This window comes from Protomyctophum parallelum, assembly GCF_964188405.1.
Source record: "Protomyctophum parallelum genome assembly, chromosome: 18".
Taxonomy (NCBI): Eukaryota; Metazoa; Chordata; class Actinopteri; order Myctophiformes; family Myctophidae; genus Protomyctophum; species Protomyctophum parallelum.
The window spans coordinates 29,175,151-29,194,947 of record NC_139716.1 but is presented as its reverse complement, the minus strand read 5'-3'; the positions used below and the strand labels follow the sequence as shown (position 1 = coordinate 29,194,947).

At 42.8% G+C, this 19,797-nt stretch overlaps 1 protein-coding gene across 2 annotated transcripts; it reads right to left on the bottom strand.

Moving 5' to 3' along the window:
- Positions 1–245: 245 nt before the first annotated feature.
- Positions 246–18,831, bottom strand: ppm1ka (protein phosphatase, Mg2+/Mn2+ dependent 1Ka). Of its 2 annotated transcripts, XM_083789036.1 has the most exons (9): positions 18,682–18,831; positions 15,986–16,111; positions 14,347–14,502; positions 12,813–12,985; positions 11,319–11,419; positions 10,907–11,072; positions 3,239–3,383; positions 2,809–2,943; positions 246–1,911 (listed from the first exon to the last, which is right to left on the bottom strand). In XM_083789036.1, the coding sequence occupies exons 2-9, from the start codon at positions 16,091–16,093 to the stop codon at positions 1,780–1,782; spliced, it is 1,116 nt and encodes a 371-aa protein (XP_083645162.1). In that variant the 5' UTR covers positions 16,094–16,111; positions 18,682–18,831; the 3' UTR covers positions 246–1,779. The 2 variants fall into 2 exon arrangements, with proteins under 2 accessions (XP_083645162.1, XP_083645163.1); XM_083789037.1 differs by lacking the exons at positions 15,986–16,111; positions 18,682–18,831 and adding an exon at positions 14,832–14,865.
- Between the last annotated feature and the right edge of the window lie 966 nt (positions 18,832–19,797).

Genomic DNA, 19,797 nt, shown 5'->3' with positions numbered 1-19,797 from the left:
TGCACTTTTTTGCCATGAGAAAATAATTGTGTAAGTGTTGTTGCTGTTGTTGTAACCGTTAGTTTTTTACTGTTTGAGACCGAAGACAAATTTCCACACGTGGACAATAAATGAAACTAACAAACTAACGTAAAAAACAAAACCCATATACATTATCTACAAACAGGGTAGTCTCACATCAACATGCTCTCTCTCTCTCTCTCTCTCTCTCTCTCTCTCTCTCTGATACAAAGAGTAAAGCTGAATGAGCCAAAATATAGATTTATTTGCCAGTATAATAAAATGGAAGCATACAGATCTAAATAATAATAATAATAATCTGTTACAGTACTGTTCAATGTCATTACAGTGTGTACAAATACAGAGGGTATTGACAACACAGATTATAAATGAAGTCGTAACATTTTTATGTTGATGTGAAGGCAGAACCTAATCCAAATCCTTTTTTTTTTTAAATAATCATAACAGTAAGGTGCTATACACGCTTTTTGAAACCGCATACAAACTATAGGAAGTATATGTATATAAGTATATGTTCATTGTTAAAATAGGACAAATTATTTTCGGCAAATACAAAAATAAATATATGCAATACATAGTAGTGCTTCTGTAAATATAGTCTTTTCAAACATCATTTATTTATAAAAAATAAACTATCATTTCTTTTTGTTTTTCAAATGTTTTATCCCACAATTTTGTAACCCATTTTTTCACTTCAATTCTCTATATACACAAAGCACACAAATTATAGAGCTGTTCTGTTCTCTTTGATCACGGGCGGTACGGCCGTTCCACAACAATCAGTGCACCTCTCGACACCTGCAGATTGATTGATAACTGATCGTTTTAATTCTCTCTTAAAGAGGGTAACAATTAGAGGCTTTCTTCACACGTAAGCTGGAGTTTAAAACGTGCGTTTGAACTCTGATGCCTGCCAGTCACAATGTGGGACAGGGAGGGTCTCAATGTGTATGTAGTAAGTAGCCTTGCCGAGCCATGAGGCCCATAGGGCAGGAGCCTATCTCCTGTTTTTGTAGTGTGAGGCAGCTTGATGTACAAGTACACCCCCTGGACATGACGCTAGTATGTCGCAGGGACTTTACCCCCAATCCAACCCTTGATGCTGAGTGTCAAGCAGGGAGGCACTGGGTCCCATTTCTTTTAGAGACTTTGGTATGACCCGGCTGGGGATCGAACCCCGACCTCCCAGTCTCAGGGTGGACACTCTAACCACAAGGCCATTGAGCTGGTATATGTGTGGGATGCCTGACCAAGTTATAGACTCAGAGTGGGGGCGAGTCCGAGTCAAGACCGAGTGTGGGAGGGGCTCGAGTCCGAGTTGAGACAGAAAGAGACCAACGGGAGGCGAGACCGAGAGTCCGAGACCACATCTTTTTTTCCTTCTCATTTGATACGTACAGAAAACACTGTGTGCACTCCGTTACTAGATAGCTGGCTATATAAGTGCCAGACAGCTCTCTCATAATGTTCATGTGAATGGGCTCCTCATAATATGGATATTATACTTTTATTTCATTGCATGGTAGTGACTCATGACTCGAGTGGACTTGTCGGCGGGGAGAGTCCCGAGTCCCTTCGTCCGAGAGACCCGAGTCAAATTACGTTGCCGGACAAAGGCCGAGACAAAGACAGAGTAAATTAAAATGTGCACTCGAGACCGAGAACCGGACTCAACCGGTACTTCAACGCTACATCTGGTCACGCCGCTAGTGTGCGGGCGCCGTGCTGACGTGCGTGTTGGCGTGCGCGTGCGTGCGGTCACGCCCATCTCCCACTGGACGCCAAGTTTCTGCTCATGCTGTAGTCGGCCTCGGTGCTCTGCTGTTTGCCCCAGGACCCCAACGGCACGATGACGATGGTTCCGTTGTCCTCGGAGCCGTACTGCAACGCCTGCACACACGCACGCACGCACGTACACACACACACTGTAAGCTCGCAGTTTTTGATATTACTATTAGTAAGTAAACAACATCAGGGAGAAGCAGGACTCAACCATCAGGATTATATATTATTATGGTCAATGCCTGTGTGAAAAGTGGGAGTGATTGGTGCAGGCAGTGAGGAGCTATGGCGGTGTTTCTGACAGACAGACACACAGACAGACACACAGACAGACACACACTCAGACAATTATAGTATGATGATGATGATGATGATATATGATATGATATGTCATCACACCAGAGAGAGACTATAGTGTCTCCCTCCAGAGCTTCCCCCAGCACTCCCCTACACACATGTCCCACACATATTTTATACTGTCAGCAGTGTACAGAGTTTCAGGAGTAACAAGAGATGGTCATTCCTTAAATGGACTCTATTCTATAGTTGACTCACACAGTTTGAAATAGGTTTACATGAGTCGGCAGTCTCTAATGAGTTTGTCAGTGAAGAACAGGTGGTAATTAGAGTGTTAAGTATCATCTACTAGTAGGCTACATTAAATTAATCAATACCATAGTGTTTATATGAATTTTCGCCACCACAACACGCACAGAGTTTAGCACACTGGTTCCCAAACCTTTTATAGCCTGTGACCCAAAAGAGAATTTATATATTGCCCCCCAGGACCCAACTTAGTGAAAATAGCAGATCTACAAGCTCACACCGCCTCGCAAGCTTGTAGATTGGCTATTTTCACTAGCCTATACTTCACAGCACTCAAACTATCCAGGTTTGAATGTATAGCTTTACTTATTTTCTATCAGCAACAATGTGTAAGTCGCGTTCTCCCTATACAGTTATAACTGCTGGGATATGGCGCTGGCTGATGACGTCATAATGTACCTGCTCAGAGATGACCTCAGCTGCCTCAGTGGGGTCGTGACACTGGCTGATGACATCACAGATCTCCTGGTCGCTGAGCAGGAAGTTGATTCCGTCCGTTGTCAGGGCCAGGAAGCTGTCATTGGCATGTTGCAACTGAACATATACAAGCACATTTGTTATAGCATGCACATGTACACACACACACGCACACGCACTACAAATGTGCACATCACGCGTACTTTGAGGTTGATTCTTCGTGTTACACACATTGATTCATATAATTATCATGTAATGTGTCACCAGTCATGTCAGCTGACCAGTCATGTCAAATATGTGTAACTGATACAGATTATTCATATCACACACACACACACACACACACACACACACACACACGCACACACACACACACACACACACACACACACACACACACACACAGGCTGACCTTGACTCGGCGCGTCTCTGGCTCGGCGATCACTCCGTTGTGTTTGAGGTGAAAGTCTCCGATGCTTCGCGTCATGTTTAGCCTGCCGTTGACGTTAGCCTGACCCACGCTGTTCCACGTCAGGAACCCTCCGCTCTCCCTTATCCTACACACACACACACACACACACACACACACACACACACACACACACACACACACACACACACACACACGGACGACAACATTCAGTATATATATTAACATCATTTTCTGGTCATTTCTTGAATCTGCCTCAGTCCTACGCCCGGGGTCCAAAACGATTTTGTGTATTAAACGCCCAGGCTACTATTATGGAAATATAACGGTATTGGAAGGTGTCGTCATACGAGCTTCCAGTTCAATTCTGCTGTGCTGAGCCAATCACACCAAAGTTATGGGAAACGAGGATGCCGCATTCTGGAATCACGGGACTATACAGTTACAGATTCAGGATTCCATAAAGCGTCACGTTATAGAAGACTGTGTTGGCTATTCGAAAAAACAGCAGATATATAAGAGCTCACATGTATCGTGGCACAGAGTGACGTGCTGAGAGCTTGTGGATTTGCTATTGTGGAACCTTTTCTGAAAAATCTGGAGTTTGTGGAGTTTGCATGTTCTCCCCGTGTCCCCTAGGGTATAGGTACCCTCACAAAAAACATGCAGTAATCCTGGTCACTAAACTGCCTCCCCCTGGCCAGCCGGGGCGCCTGATGGAGGGGGAAAGGAACTGGTTGGAATAACGTGTTCCTTCCACGTGCTACGTCCAACCAGGGAAACTCCCCCCTGTCAGGTGTAAAAGAGCAACTTGGACACTCAGGCATGAAGGAACCATGAGTTCAAGTCCGTTGCTCTCCCCTTGTCCCCCATATATGGGGACTAGGTTGGTGGAGGGTGTGTAGAGCCCAGGATCACATTAGATGATTGACACAGCATAGGGGTGAAAAATGGGTTACAAAATCGTGGGATAAAAAATATAAAAAAAAAAAAAAAAAAAGCATTTGTATAGACTCGACCTCAGGCCTAAATGGGACTGGGTATGCTGCACTGGACACGTTCACATGACAACAGCAAAACAGTTCTTGTACATATAATATATGTACAAGAACTGTTTTTCTGTTGTCATGTGAGACTGCCATTTTTTAATCATAGCTTCAAATTGACATATTGGTTGTTGAGTTTGACCCACCAGTTTTGGAGATATGGCTTATAGAGTAATGTCTTGCAGAAAACTTTAGTTGAGAAAAGAGGCTTGAAAGGTTCACTTCTGTGGTCTTTATACATTTAAATGCTTAAACATTACACCTAGCTACATGTTTAAGCATTTATTTCATATTTCGATTTCAGCTCTGACACTTATTTCAGCTCTTTCATGCTCTAGTTAGTATGTGAAGAGTCTGCCTGTGCTATTAACTCATTTTGGAGAAAAAAACAGGTTTTCTCCTCTGGTGAAAAGCTGGAATTTGCGCGATGGCAGTCTCTCAGTAAAATCTGGTCACATATACTGTGTTTTGTCAGAATTAGGTAATTCTGGGTCAGGTCATGTGTGTTACGTCATGACACATCATGTGCTACTGTTGGATCAGCTGCTCCTGTCATTACGTAATAAATCTGTGTCATGATGATGAGGGTATACTGTACGATCAGCTACTACTTGGTTTCCCAATGTTGGGGTCGCGGGACACTGGCGGTCAGGTCACAGAATTACTTTGGGTCATCACAAATATTTTACACACCTGAATAGAATTCAACAGAATGAGTGAAATGCAAAATACATTTTAACCATAATTATTACAAAACCCGTACATATACATGTGCAGAGTTATATGTGCATACTGTACAATTACTTCCGGGGTTAGGTTAGGTCAATGCAGCATAACTTTGGGGTCGCAGGCTGAAAAGTCTGAGAACCCATGATCTACAACACAATATTGTTCACTTTTTGCTGTTGTCATATCAAATGTTCAATGTATATTTAAACATTTTCAAATAGGCACCTTGAATGATTTTACAGCACTTTACATTAAGGCTCATATAATCGAGTGTTATGTAATAATAAAGTATTCCAGGGTCATATGTACCGTACTGTACTGTACTGTACTGTACTGGTTAAGCTGCTCCTGTTATGTTATGCAACACACCTGCAGTTGTCCTACTTTGTAATTCACTACTACTGTACACTGACTGGGAAGGAGACTGGTCAGTGTTGTTATGAGTCATGAGATACAGTATGTACTATGTACAGTATGGACCATGGAGAGGCATGTTAAATGGGATTTGTACGTTTTATGGGACGTACAGCAGTGGTTTTCAACCTTTTTGATATCAAGGTCCATTATTTATGTGACAAAGGAAAGGAAAGGTACTATGTTTACCCAGGGTGACTGGACTAAGCTCAAGAACTTGTTTACAGCCAGGAACTGCTCATAGAACATTTCATGGTAGGGGTTCAATGCCTTGTCCAAGGGCACTTCAGCGGTGACATTTGAGCCACGGACCACATTTTGATGACGTTTTGTTTTTGCCTCTCAGACTCAAAAACGTATAACATTTTGCCCTTGTCGGATAGGATTTTGTCCACAATTCCATGCTGTATTGATGTTGTTACCATTATGAGAGACAACAGGCAAACCGTTGATCAAAACAACAACTCTTCTACATTTAGTCTGACAGACAGACAGACAGACAGACAGCAGTGGTTCCGAAACTCTTTAGCCCGTGACCCAAAAGAGAAATTAGACGTTTGCCCGGGACCCAAACTATAATAGTGAAAATAGCAGCTCTACAAGCTCACAACACACTGCTTCGCAACGTGTCATGAGCTTGTAGATCGGCTACTTTCACTACTTATTTACTTATTTGTTTTCAAATTTATGGAATTTCTTCCTACAATTGCTGAAAAAACAACAACTATTGAGTTTTGTTTTCAATTCATGAAAAGAAAAATTTGTAAATGTTTTTAAATAACATTAATTAACCAAATGTAGGCTATAGGAAACACAAAACAAAGGGACCCATACAAATTGGTCCACGGCCCAACCCTGGGTCCCGACCCAGTGTTTGGGAACCAGTGGACTACAGGACACTGAAAGATTTACAGTGCTGTCCTGCTCAGGTTGATACAGTAAGTTCACAACATGAGTTTGATCATGGAAGAGGATATAAATAGCAGCATGCTCTGTTATGCAATTAAGTATGGATGTTACAGTACCGTACATACTGAATATCTGACGCACGTTGTCATGTTTCACCTCCTTATACAAGGGCCATGTGTGCCAAGGCTGCCAGTATGCATTTACTCTGTGTCATTAATACAAATGTAAATACTGGTTTCATTTGACTTGTATCACGCAAACAGACTACTGTATAGCTTCTGTACACATACATTATTTCTCAACTCAACTCAACTCAACTCAACTCAACTTTATTGATATAGCACATTTTACATGACCATGAACAAAACAATGCAATATAAACAGGCATTTAAAACCTGAAAACAAACAGGCATTTTAGAAGAAATGAAAGCTAAAATATACAATATAAGCAGACAATACAAAGGAGCAAACAAAGCAGACTATTGCACTATAGTGAAGGGAACAGGGCTATACCTCAACTGACATTAAAAGCCAGGGAGAAGAAGTGGGTCTTAAGCAAAGATTTTAAAGTTATGATGGACTGGGCAGCTCTGATGTGAAAGGGTAAAGTTATGATGGACTGGGCAGCTCTGATGTGAAAGGGTAAAGTTATGATGGACTGGGCAGCTCTGATGTGAAAGGGTAAAGTTATGATGGACTGGGCAGCTCTGATGTGAAAGGGTAAAGTTATGATGGACTGGGCAGCTCTGATGTGAAAGGGTAAAGTTATGATGGACTGGGCAGCTCTGATGTGAAAGGGTAAAGTTATGATGGACTGGGCAGCTCTGATGTGAAAGGGTAAAGTGTTCCAGAACCTGGGGGCAGCCGCCACGAAGGGTCCATCACCCTAGGATCTTTTGTTGGTCACAGCTGGTCGGCCGACCTCAAAGCCCTGGGTGGGTTGTAATTTGAGATAAGGGGAAGTATTATGCGTGTCTTAAGTACCAGGTCTTATTACTTAACTTAAGACATGGAGGCGTGGTCAATGCTCTTTGGCCACTCAGAATATCCAAAAGGCATTGATCACGCCTCCAGGTCTTAAATTAAGTAATAAGACCTGGTACATAAGACACGCAAAATACAGCCCAAGGTCTGCAAGGGATGATGAATTTTTTAAACATACATTAAAATCATAAAATCAATGCAGAATCGAACCGGGAGCCAATGGAGCGAGGCTAGGACTGGAGTGATGTGCTCTCACTTCTTAGTTCTAGTGAGGAGACGGGCAGCGGCATTTTGGACCAGCTGTAAGCGCCTGAGCAATGATTGGTCAATACCGACATATAGGGAGTTACAGTAATCCAGTCTGGATGAAATAAAGGTGTGTATAACCATTTCCAGGTCATTATGGGAGAGGTAGGGTGTAGTGCCTAAAGTCCTATACTTAATGGCACTACTGGTTGCCGACGGCCAGGTGGAAGTTCTTACGTGTGCCAGTACAAACTGATCCAAAACATGTCCGTTGAGTTTAACTTTGCTTTATTTTCTGCAGTCATTTTCCTATACAACATACAGATAAAATAATAAGAAAGAAACAGTAACAAACACAGGCGACCAGAACTCCTGAACACAGTGGAAAACAGTTAGCCTCTGCCGTCTGCCACTGGCAATTAACACCTGTGCCTGATTAGGAGCCTGGTTAAATACCTGGGCTGGCCTTGACATTGACCAAGCTGCAGTGACGTTGTCAATCAGGAAAACATTAGGTCATAATGGCTCTTACATAGGGTTTAACCTTGACTAAGAGCCGAAAGGTGGAAAAAGCCGGTTTTGACCACCAAGCTAAACCTGTTTGTCCAGTTTGAAGGCTGAATCAAAAGTGACCCGAGGTTTTTGACCCGAGGAGTGTGTGAAATTTGTGAATGAACTGAGGGGACCTATAGGATATCGGCGGGAGGGGTGGAAGAATCAAGGCCGAATGTGATCATTTCTGTCTCGCTAGTGTTGAGGTTGAGAAAATGTGATGTGATGTGATTGTTTGGCTTGAGGGGTTAGGTATATTTGGATGTCGTCGGCAAAACGGTGATCAGTGAATTTCTAAAATAGAGGATTTCATATCTCTGAAATGGGCAGTAGTGGAAAAAGTACTTAAATGTTTTACGTATAAGGAGGTGAAACGTGACAACGTGCGTCAGATATTCAGTATGTACGGTACTGTAACATCCATACTTAATTGCATAACAGAGCATGCTGCTATTTATATCCTCTTCCATGATCTCATGTTGTGAACTTACTGTATCAACCTGAGCAGGACAGCACTGTAAATCTTTCAGTGTCCTGTAGTCCACTGGTTCCCAAACACTGGGTCGGGACCCAAGGTTTGGTCCGTGGACCAATTTGTATGGGTCCCTTTGTTTTGTGTTTTTAATTTGGTTTTTAATTAATGTTATTTAAAAACATTTACAAAAAAAGCATTGGCTTCAAACCAAAAGTAAAAGTACTCATGTTACAGAATGTCTCGTTTCAAGTTTTCAAATGTACACTATGGGCAATGTGTCGTGATGCGACACACTGAAGTGGTTAATGTATGATTTTTTTATTAATAGGCCTAATAATCAAAATCTACAGTGTAGTGTAGTGGAGTAAAAGTACAGTATTTGGATCCAAGATGTAGTGGAGTAGAAGTAAAAGAATTGTAAATTGTAAATACCTAAAAAAATATATGTTTTTATTTTTTATTTACCCAGGGAAGTAGCTGAGCACAGGTGCTTGTTTTCAGCAACGCCCTGCACATAGAAACACACAGACAGCCACACACATTAAAACCTGGGAGCTGACCAGTACAACCACAGTCTGATACTGTTGGCCACTAAGCAGCTCCAGGGGGAGCAGTTGGGGGTTCAGTGCCTTGCTCAAGGGCACTTCAGCGGTGTTGGGTGAGTGATGACAATCACTTCCCCACCCAGATTTTTCCTGCCTGGCCGGGGAATCGAACCGGCAACCTTTCGGCAACAAGGGCGCTCCTCTAACCCTTAGGCCACCGCTGCCCCTTAGTTACCTTCCACCTTTGGAAATGGGAAACCCGCAGTTGTTTGGGGGGGGGGGGGGTTAGTGGTATGTGTCCGACTCCGACTAGCAGGGTCTGGTGACTGTCGCTGTGCAGTGTGCGGGCAGGTTTGACTTGAGACAGAGCCAGTAACTTTCCATTCTAAGGTTTATATTTCAACTTTCAACATATTGTGTTCCTCATGCGTAGATACTTCTATTCTCCCAAACACCACACAGTAAAGCACAACCTTTTACTGGGAATCATATAAAGCTATATTTATTTGTATAATATTGATTGAAATAACTCTTAATATATTAATGGTAAAGGGTGCATTTATATAGTGCTTTTATGCAAAGCGCTTTACATAGATTGTGCATTACATTCAGTCATTCACACACGTTCATAGTTTCATACTCCAATGCCGGAGGAAACCATGTGCACCAACCTGCAAATCATTGGGAGCAATTAGGGGTTCAGAGTCTTGCTCAAGGACACTTCGACACCAACTCTGGGGGAGCCCGGGTTGGAACTGGGAACCTTGTGGTTTCAATATCCAGTCTGCCTGTTCTGAATCAGATATGTGTATGCTATTCAATAACAGTGGTGGAAAAAAGCTTTTAAAAAAGCCGGAATTCAAGGTACTTGTACTACACTGAGTTAAAGTATGGATACTGCAGTGTTCAATTTGCTGACTAAGGGCCGATTCATACTCCTATTTTACCGCTGTTTCGGCGCTCTAGTGCCGAAATGATTTCGGCTCATCAGAAATTTTCAGTAGCACCGAAGAGCCGACTTTAGGACGGTACCTGCCCCCCCGAACCTCAAATGACGTCAAATTGTAGGCTCTACAGCGCCGAACCGACTTTTATTCGGCTCTAAAATAGGAGTATGAATCGGCCCTAAGTCTAAGACTAAGGTTTTGATATGTAGTCAACTATTTTAAAAAAAGGGGAAAAAAAGGACCTGGATAAAGGTGCTATAAATGCACCAATGCATCATTTGCCATTTAGTGTCCTGGGCAGGTAGTGGCTAAGTATATTCCCAGCATGCATTTGAGCACGCCGTAACAGTTATGCCACTTTGTGAGCTTGTCAATATTGGCAATTGGCAATTTCCGGGGGAGTGGAACCGGCACACAACTAATCATACAGTAAAGGTCCTCACACACCGAGCGCGTTTTTCGGATTTCTAGTGGCGTTTCTCCATCGGGTTTTCCGATAAACGCGTCCAGTGTGCAACCACCTTTAGTCAGGCTTTATTGTTATAAAACTTGTTTCTTCAATCAATGACTCCCTAGTCCAAAAAATTCAATAGGATTTTTTAAAGTTTCTAATAGGATCCTATAGGATTCTATCGGAACTTTGGACAATCCTAGGATTTTCCAAAGTTCCGAACATCTTAATAAGGTTCAAATAGAATAATATAGAACAGGTCTGGGTAGAGCTTATAATACGATTTTTTCAGAATCCTATATAGGATTTATTTTAGCTATAGGGCTGAGTTAGACCAGTGTGTCGTACGTACCTCTCTCTCTCATCCTTGCGGTCAGCGTTGTGGTCAATTGTCAGTTTCTTGGCCCGCCCCTTCCTGCATAACACCGCTCGGCTGTCGCCAACGCTCCCGACGACTAGCTCCACCCCATCTCGTAGCATAGCAACGGTCGCCGTGGTGCCCGCTGTCAGATAGGAGGCTGTAGGGTCAGAGCAGAGGGAACACAAACACACGTGCGCACACACACACACACACACACACACACACACACACACACACACACACACACACACACACACACACACACACACACACACACACACACACACACACACAGTCAGATTGTATGTATACATTCATGAAGATATAGAGTATATTGACGAGTAAACACAGAATGAGAGAGACAGGGTTCTTGTGTGTGTGTGTTTGTGCTCGTGTGTCTCACCATTGTGATGGTAGTTGAGGTGTGTGTGTAGGGCCTTGTCTACATCCAGAAAGGCCTTCATCATAACCTTCTCCAAGTTCTCCTCTTCCTCCAGTGCATCTCTACACACGCACACACACACACACACACACACACACACACACACACACAATAAAGGAAGTGTCAAACCAATGGCTTCATATTCAACGTGTGCTGACACACCCTGAGGGAGTGTGAGGTTGGTTGGATCAGAGGTTCTCTGAGCCACGATTACTTGCAATTGCAAAGTCAATGCAAATTAAAATGTGTATGTGTGTATGTGTATGTGTATGTGTATGTGTGTATGTGTATGTGTATGTGTGTATGTGTATGTGCATTGTGTAAGATGTGACACCCAATGTGGTGGAAAGTAACTAAGTACATTTACTTAAAGGACCACTTTTCAACCCATCTTCATATAATAGGTCCTCACTAATAGAGCACCGAAGTCTGACGTCACTTTCAGTAGAGGGCGTCAGTCCCCAGGTTCATGTATTTTTTTAGTTGCATTGAAATCGCCATAGGAGGATTTTTAGATCGCTTCATATAAGAACTGTGTTTGAAAAATAAACATGTCATCCCGGCCGCTTCACTCATATGGATATGAAGAATCAACTGACTGAGAGAAAACCTAACCCTAACCCTAACCCTAATGTTACTGCTACTGAAATAGTTACATTTTCGCTAGAAGCAGACTGTATCATATATGAGTGACTGACTGTTGCAAACGATACAGAGACACCTCCCTGACAATAACGCCGAGACAGCTTGTTTATTTTTGGACCACAACGCTTATAGTAGACGATATTAAGATCACCCCATGTTATTCTCCATAGAGAAATTACTTCCGCGAACCAGGGGAATCGAAGGGATGAGCGAGTTATGTCAGGACTTCGGTGCTCTATAATCATGATAAAATGGCACAGTTTTGTGTCTCATAGGAGGGCTGTGGGCAGTTCACGAACGCGTCCACCAGTGACATCAGCGGTAGGGAATCCAAGCTAATAGAAAATGCAGGGCTTTCTAGTCCTAAAAAGGAAGCCATCGTTCTCGAGATAATTAAAATCTAAACATTTTTGTACAAATCTCACCACAGCCCTCCTATGAGACACAGACTGAATAGAAGAAAAGGGTGGCATTTTATCATGGTTATTAAGTGAGGACCTATTATATGAAGATAGGTTGAAAAGTGGTGAAGTGGTCCTTTAAGTACTGTACTTAACCCATTTTGCGCGGGAACCCGTTTTGGTGTTAGCACTATGTTATGCTTTAGCTATTGAAAAATAGCAGATCTACAAGCTCATAGCGCGCCACCGAGTGGCGCGCTACGAGCTTGTAGATCTGCTATTTTTGAAAAATCGAAGAACGACTGTGACATTTTTAGAATCTGATCTCAGGTCAGAATGGGTTAATCAGACCAGTGTGTGTGTCCAGTGGAAACCTCGTATGAATCTGATCTCAGGTCAGAATGTGTACCGGATGTATTTCTCCATGAACGTGTAGCAGAAGTCGGCGGCGTGCGTGCCGCCGTGGCCGTCGAACACGGCGAAGTACAGCAGGTTGTCGTGGATACGGGCGATCTTCAGCCGGTCCTCGTTCTGCCTCCGCTGACCCAGCACGCACGCACTGCCCACCCTGGACAGACTGACCTGTAGAGACACACACACCCACACGCACACACACACACACACACACACACGCACGCACAGTCGGTCAGTCATTCAGTCATTCGTTCATATACACATCAGTGTTGTTTTTGGCAGCAAATTTCAATTTTGGTTTAGTCATATATAGTCTTTGGACCGAAACTTCGTTTAGTTTTAGTCACATTTTAGTCACCTGGAATGTGTTAGAGTTAGTCTAGTTTTAGTCGACTAAATGTCATAGGATTTTAGTCGACTAAATCTACAGTTGATTTAGTCGACTAAAATGTGTTTTGGCGGGTCTTGATGCCGTCGTAATGAGTGTTTTTTACACTTGCTGAACACTAGCCGATTTACAAGCTCACAACGTGTCGCAGCGCGACGCGTTGTGAGCTTGTAGATCAGCTATTTTCAGCATGCAACTAATTGTAAAATGACTTATAGTAGTAGATCTCTTGTCCACTAGTCCCTTCCTAACATTTTAGTCTAGTTTATATTTGTTGACAAATTGCCAGTATGTGCAGTCTTAGGTTTTGTCATCATAGCTTAGTTTTCATTCAATTTCCATTCAGTTTTCGTCCGTGAAAAAAGGTAGTCGACGAACAATTTTCGTCTTAGTTTTAGTCGACAAAATCAACACTGACACACACCCACGTGCACGTGCACGCACACGCACAGAGTCGGTCAGTCATTCAGTCATTCGTTCATACACACATGCATTAATTCATCCATTCATTTAGTGATTTGATTTATTTCAGTCAGCGATTCATTGCTTCGGTCATTCAGTGATTCTTTCAGCCAGTCATGATAAATATATGGATATGGACATTATAGATAGATAGATAGATAGATAGATAGATAGATAGATAGATAGATAGATAGATAGATAGATAGATAGATAGATAGATAGATAGATAGATAGATAGATAGTCTTTTGAATAGTTTTCATTTAGTTTTAGTCACATTTTAGTCACCTGGAATGTTATAGCGCTAGTCTAGTTTTAGTCGACTAAATGTCATGCGATTTTAGTCGACTAAATCTACGGTTGCTGAAAATAGCCGAACTACAAGCTCACAACGCGTCGCAGCCAAATGTAAAATGACTTATACTGGATCCCTTTGGTCTAGTTTTCATTTCTTGACGAAATTAGTCTTAGTTTTAGTCACCAAATAGCTTAGTTTTCATTCAGTTTCTATTTAGTTTTCATCAGTGAAAAAAGGTAGTCGACGAAGATTTTCCGTCTTAGTTTTAGTCGACGAAAACAACACTGCTGTGCAGCAACAGCGCTATACCGACTGCGCCAACATGCCGCCAATGATTCACACATGGTTTCAATCATTCAGTGATTAATTAATTCATTTCCTACTTGTGGAATAGGTGTTCCGTAGCGTATACTGGAAGGCAGCAGGATGGGTTCTTCCAGTCTGTTGTCCCAGTGGCCAAACGAGTCCCACGTAACAGGTCTACCACTGCCGTCTGGGTCGAACCTGATGGATACACTGCTACGACACCGCACACACATCTACACACGCACGCACGCACGCACGCACGCACGCACGCACACACACACACACACACACACACACACACACACACACACACACACACACACACACACACACACACACACACACACACACACACACACACACACACACACACACACACACACACACACACACACACACACACACACACACACACACACACACACACACACACACACACACACACACACACACACACACACACACACACACGTTTGAATGACAGAAGGCATCTTTGCTCAAAGTTGTTGACTGGATGCTACAGTATATATTTATTTGTTGTGATGGGTATATTAATCCTTACATAAAGTGGTATGTAACCCAGGCCTGATTTTGTAGTTTGTTTTCCAAATCTATAGTCAAAAAAGTACAGCAGATTATAAATGTGCAGGCCGCAAATAAAACGCCAACCATATGACAAGGGAGGTTACATGGTCAACGACGCACTATCCAGTCAGCTGTCCGGGACTAAATCAATAACTAATAGCGTCTTCTGAGCAGAACGCCAGCCGGGCAGAGATCACAAAAGCTATATACCAGCGATGAACGCCACCTCCCAGGCCCAACGACTGAAGACGAGGAGAAGCTTCCTCAGCCATGTCCAGCAGCCCCTAACGACAACATATCGGAGAAGAAACCGGACTCCAGCTAATGGACGACAAAGCTTGAGAATGACATCCCCCCTCCTATTGAAACGGGAATGCCACCTCTTCTGAAGACCTCCCTTCTGTCTCAGAAGCACCATGTGGGACCAGTGGAAGACACCCAACCGCCTGAGAAGAGGAATGGGGAAGCGATCGAAAGCTGCTATGACCAGATGATGGGGATACAAAACTGGCCCAACCATCTGGTCACAACCTATAAGGCAGAGAGTGTATATTCCTGCACTATACCTGCATAGAGTGATCTTGGTACATCTATTGAAGATTCTGACTTTCAAATGTACATCATTCTTGTTTTGATTGTATTGCAATTGCAAATATTTAACCAATGACTTAAAATGTATTTATTATTGCACATAGCTAAACAGTAAACACTTCTTGTGCATTGAATGTTTATCTATTCTGGTTATATTTGGTATCTATGCATTGTTACTTGCCTCAAAATGGCTTCCCAATCACTTGATTGGTTTTTCCTGATGACGACCACACCCCCTATGGAGTCCACCTGTTGTTGCTCCCCTATAAGTGTGTGTTTGTCCTATGGCTTGTTTATTCCCTGAAGAAGGCCGAAAGGTCGAAACGTTGGATAAATAATAAATATACAGCATCGTGGCTACGAGTTTCAAATTTTTACTTATTTACTGCCTTAGGCCAGCACCTCACCAACACTGGTGTGCGCCCTTTCCTGGTTTGTCTACAAATGGGAAACTGTCATATAACTATGCTTCAAGGACACGAAAAGAAGATGAAAGCAGAATGTAAAAAAAACAACACACATGGATCAAACGGCGCTCACCTGTACCGTGGCGGCAGCAGGAGCGTTGGCAGAGGAGCGCGCAGAGGTGTGACGCGTGATGGTGGAGCGACCACATCTCAACAGGCCGACCAGAACGGAGCCAGACATGACGGGCGGACGGACGGACTGCAGGGGAGGAGAGGATTACATGGTTAGAGCATCAGTAGAACATATATATACTGGGAAGCAATGGTTCAAATTAAAGCCATGCGGTCCCATATAGGTCTGGAAAAACTCGCTTGTTTCTGTAACGCGAGGCAGCTTCATGTAGGACTATACTATTAGGATACACCCCGTGGACATGACGCTAGTACTGTATGTCATACAAGACGTAAAAGTACACCACCTGGATATGATGCTAGTGACGCACGTACAGTATGTCACAAGGACAAGTACAGTATGTCATAATGTCACAAGACGTAAAAGTACACCACCTGGATATGAACGCTAATATGTCACATGACGTAAAAGTACACCATATCTCAGGACACGACACTCTAACCCGAAGGCCACCGAGCTGTTAATAGAATGAATATACTTTACACTGTGTAAAGGTGGATGTTCGAGGGGCCGGGGGAGAGCTGCCATTTCCAATTTCCAATACTTTTACTTCTACTCCACTATACGTCTCGGAGGCAAATATTGTACTTTTACTCCACTACAATTATTTGAAAACTTGGTTACTTTGTAGATTCTGATTAGTGTTACAAAACACACTATAACCACTTCAGCACCCATATATATTTAGGCTATTTGAAAATAGCAGATCTACAAGCTATAGCTCACAATGTGTCAATTTGAACTTGTGGAATGGGACATTCTGCACAATCAGTATTTTGGTACTTTAAGTATACTTTAAGTATACTTCTGTATTACTAATTACTATTTTTTTATTCTGGACTTTTACCAGTAACAGTATTTCTGCATTGCAGTATTGATACTTTTACTTAAGTAAAACAATTGAGTGCCTTTTCCACCACTGAGTAAACCATATACTGTAGGCAGAGAGGGGGACACTGACACAATGTTGGCAGGAGCGACGTGACGGTGTTTGTTGTTGTTTATTTGTCTTCCCTTGTGTGAACGTGTGGGAGTTTGCTGCCTGTTTGAACTTGTAATTGACTTTGGATAAGAGCGTTAAAACACAGTGAGGTTAGCAGTAAGTTAAGTAGGTTAGTAGGTTAGTGGGATAGAGATAGCCAGTGAGACCAAACCAAAGGGGCGTTATGGGTACTGCTGGACACTGCGTGGACATGCAGCAGTGTGCCTTATTTGCACTGGACTCAAACTACCAACCCTCCATTCAACCATGACAGCTTAATACACACTCATTAAGTATGATTTCTAAAATATATGATCAACAAGCTTGCTGGTATAGCCTAAATTCGCTATATTTGAAAACGAAAAGTGATTGCCATCACAAATTATTGTCACAATATCAGTATCGACTATCGAGGTATTAGGTCAAAATATTGTATTTTGTCCATATACAACTCAGTCTAATAAGGGGTATTTCAGCTAAAGAGTGAGTTTACCAAAGGCCAAATCAACGTTCACAAACTTCACATTGTGTAACACTGTGTATACCATCAACTGCACAAACGGCAATAACAATAATTACAAGTATTAAACATAAACATGAGACAGTCTCACAATAATCTCACATTCCAAACAGACACACAGGTGTGATGTCTGTTTGGGAGTAACTATGACACTTTTAAGGTAGCCAATCTAATTAGTGACGCGCATGATATTAATGTACACATGTAAAGCGTCTTTGAGTGTCATGAAAAGCGCTATATAAGTCCCAGATATTATTATTATTATAATGTATTACGGAGATGGCCACTGTCCCTACCTGCTATCTAGCGAAACCACAGCCAATAAGGGAACAAGCTTGGAAGAATCAATGGGGGAATAAGACCCTGTTGAGCTTGACTCTAGTCTAGCCAGGTTTACATGGCTCTAGTGTTTGCAAAGATGAGTCTGTCACTGGGCTGTCCTGAAAAGACAGTCTACCAGTTTGGAATATTTTTTCCGTCTATACTTGACTATATAATAATAATAATAATAATAGCTTGAATTTATAAAGTGACATCCACGAAACCCATAAAAAACAATGAACTCCTGGCTGCTTTAAGTATAAAACAAACAAGAACTAAATATATATCCTATTGACCCCCCCCCCCCCCCCCCGCGTGCACGCACACGCGCACACACACACACACACACACACACACCCACACACACACACACACACACACACACCATGTGATCCTCAGGCCATGTTGTTGACACTCAAAACAAGGCATGTATCTGTGCATGTAGACGCATCATCATGTGTGCAAAACACACATGCAGGTTAATGATTTCAATTTCCATAAGTGTCAACAGTAGCTACTGTACATTCAGCTTATTAGTGAGTCACCAACACGCACGGTGACACACGCTCGTGTGCGCGGGCACACACGTGCACACACACACGCACACACGCGCACACGCGCACACGAGCACACACGCACGCACACACACACACACACACACACACACACACACACACACACACACACACACACACACACACACACACACACACACACACACACACACACACACACACACACACGCACGCACACACACACACACACACACACACACACACACACACACACACACACACACAAAACACATCTTACTTGTGTTTTCTTCGTTTTGTGGGTTTTCTCTCCAAGGCCACAGCAGGTGTTAAGAAGACACTCCGTAGGTGAGTTAGCTGGAGCCTTTTGAGCGATCGTGGAGGTGGTTGTAGATACTGTCTCACTGACCTCTCCCGCTGAGAGCACAGACCGCCATGGAAGAAAACGCGGTCTCGAGGCTCGTGTCGGTGGGGGATTTAAACTGTGCCACTGTCGACCAATCAGAGTGCACGTTGCCCTCTCTCTTCCAATAGCATGGGTGGGTGTGACTGTTTAGACGGGAGCCAGGTCATGGGGTTTAAACCTCTCTCTCGGCATGTTTTTCTATTTCTAGCTCTCTCTCGCGCGCGCACACACACGCACCACACACGCACATGACACAGCAGTGGTTGAAAAAAGTAGGCTACTCACATTTCTTACTTAAGTTAAAGTATCAATACTTCAATGTATAAATACTCTGTTGCAACTTAAGTAAAACAAATTGTTGAGTAAAAGTACAAAAGTATAAGTATTGGTATCCAAATATACTAATGTACCAATATTAGAAAGTAGTCATTTCGTGTTTTCAAACGTGTACAAAAATATTTTAAAAGTAGCACATCTACAAGCTCACAATGCGTCACAAGCTCACAAATGGCCGAAATGTATGCAGGGCTGAAGTGGTTGTTTTGTAATAATAATCGAAACCTACTATAGTAACTAAAGTTTTCAAATGGAGCCAAAGTAAATGTATTGGTACAGTGGTACTTAAGTAAATGTAGGATATACTCTTTTACTTTCCACCATTGGGAACAGGATTCGGACCCGCCACGATGCACTGACAGGCCTCACTCACACCTTCGCAACAGACTGATGTATGCTTGTTGTATACACAAAGGGTGTGATACATCTTGCCCCAATGCATTTCCAATGGGAGTCACATGGTTTGACACAACATTTGTGTTGTATGAGGGGGAGGGGGGGCAGTCGAAACACAGCCGAAAGCCATACAACAGCTTGTAGTCCAAAATGTTGTATCAAACCACGTGACTTCCATTGGAAATGCATTGGGGCGGCCATGACACTTACATCTTGCTTACATCTAGCATGCATCAATGTTGTATGCTAGATCGAAAG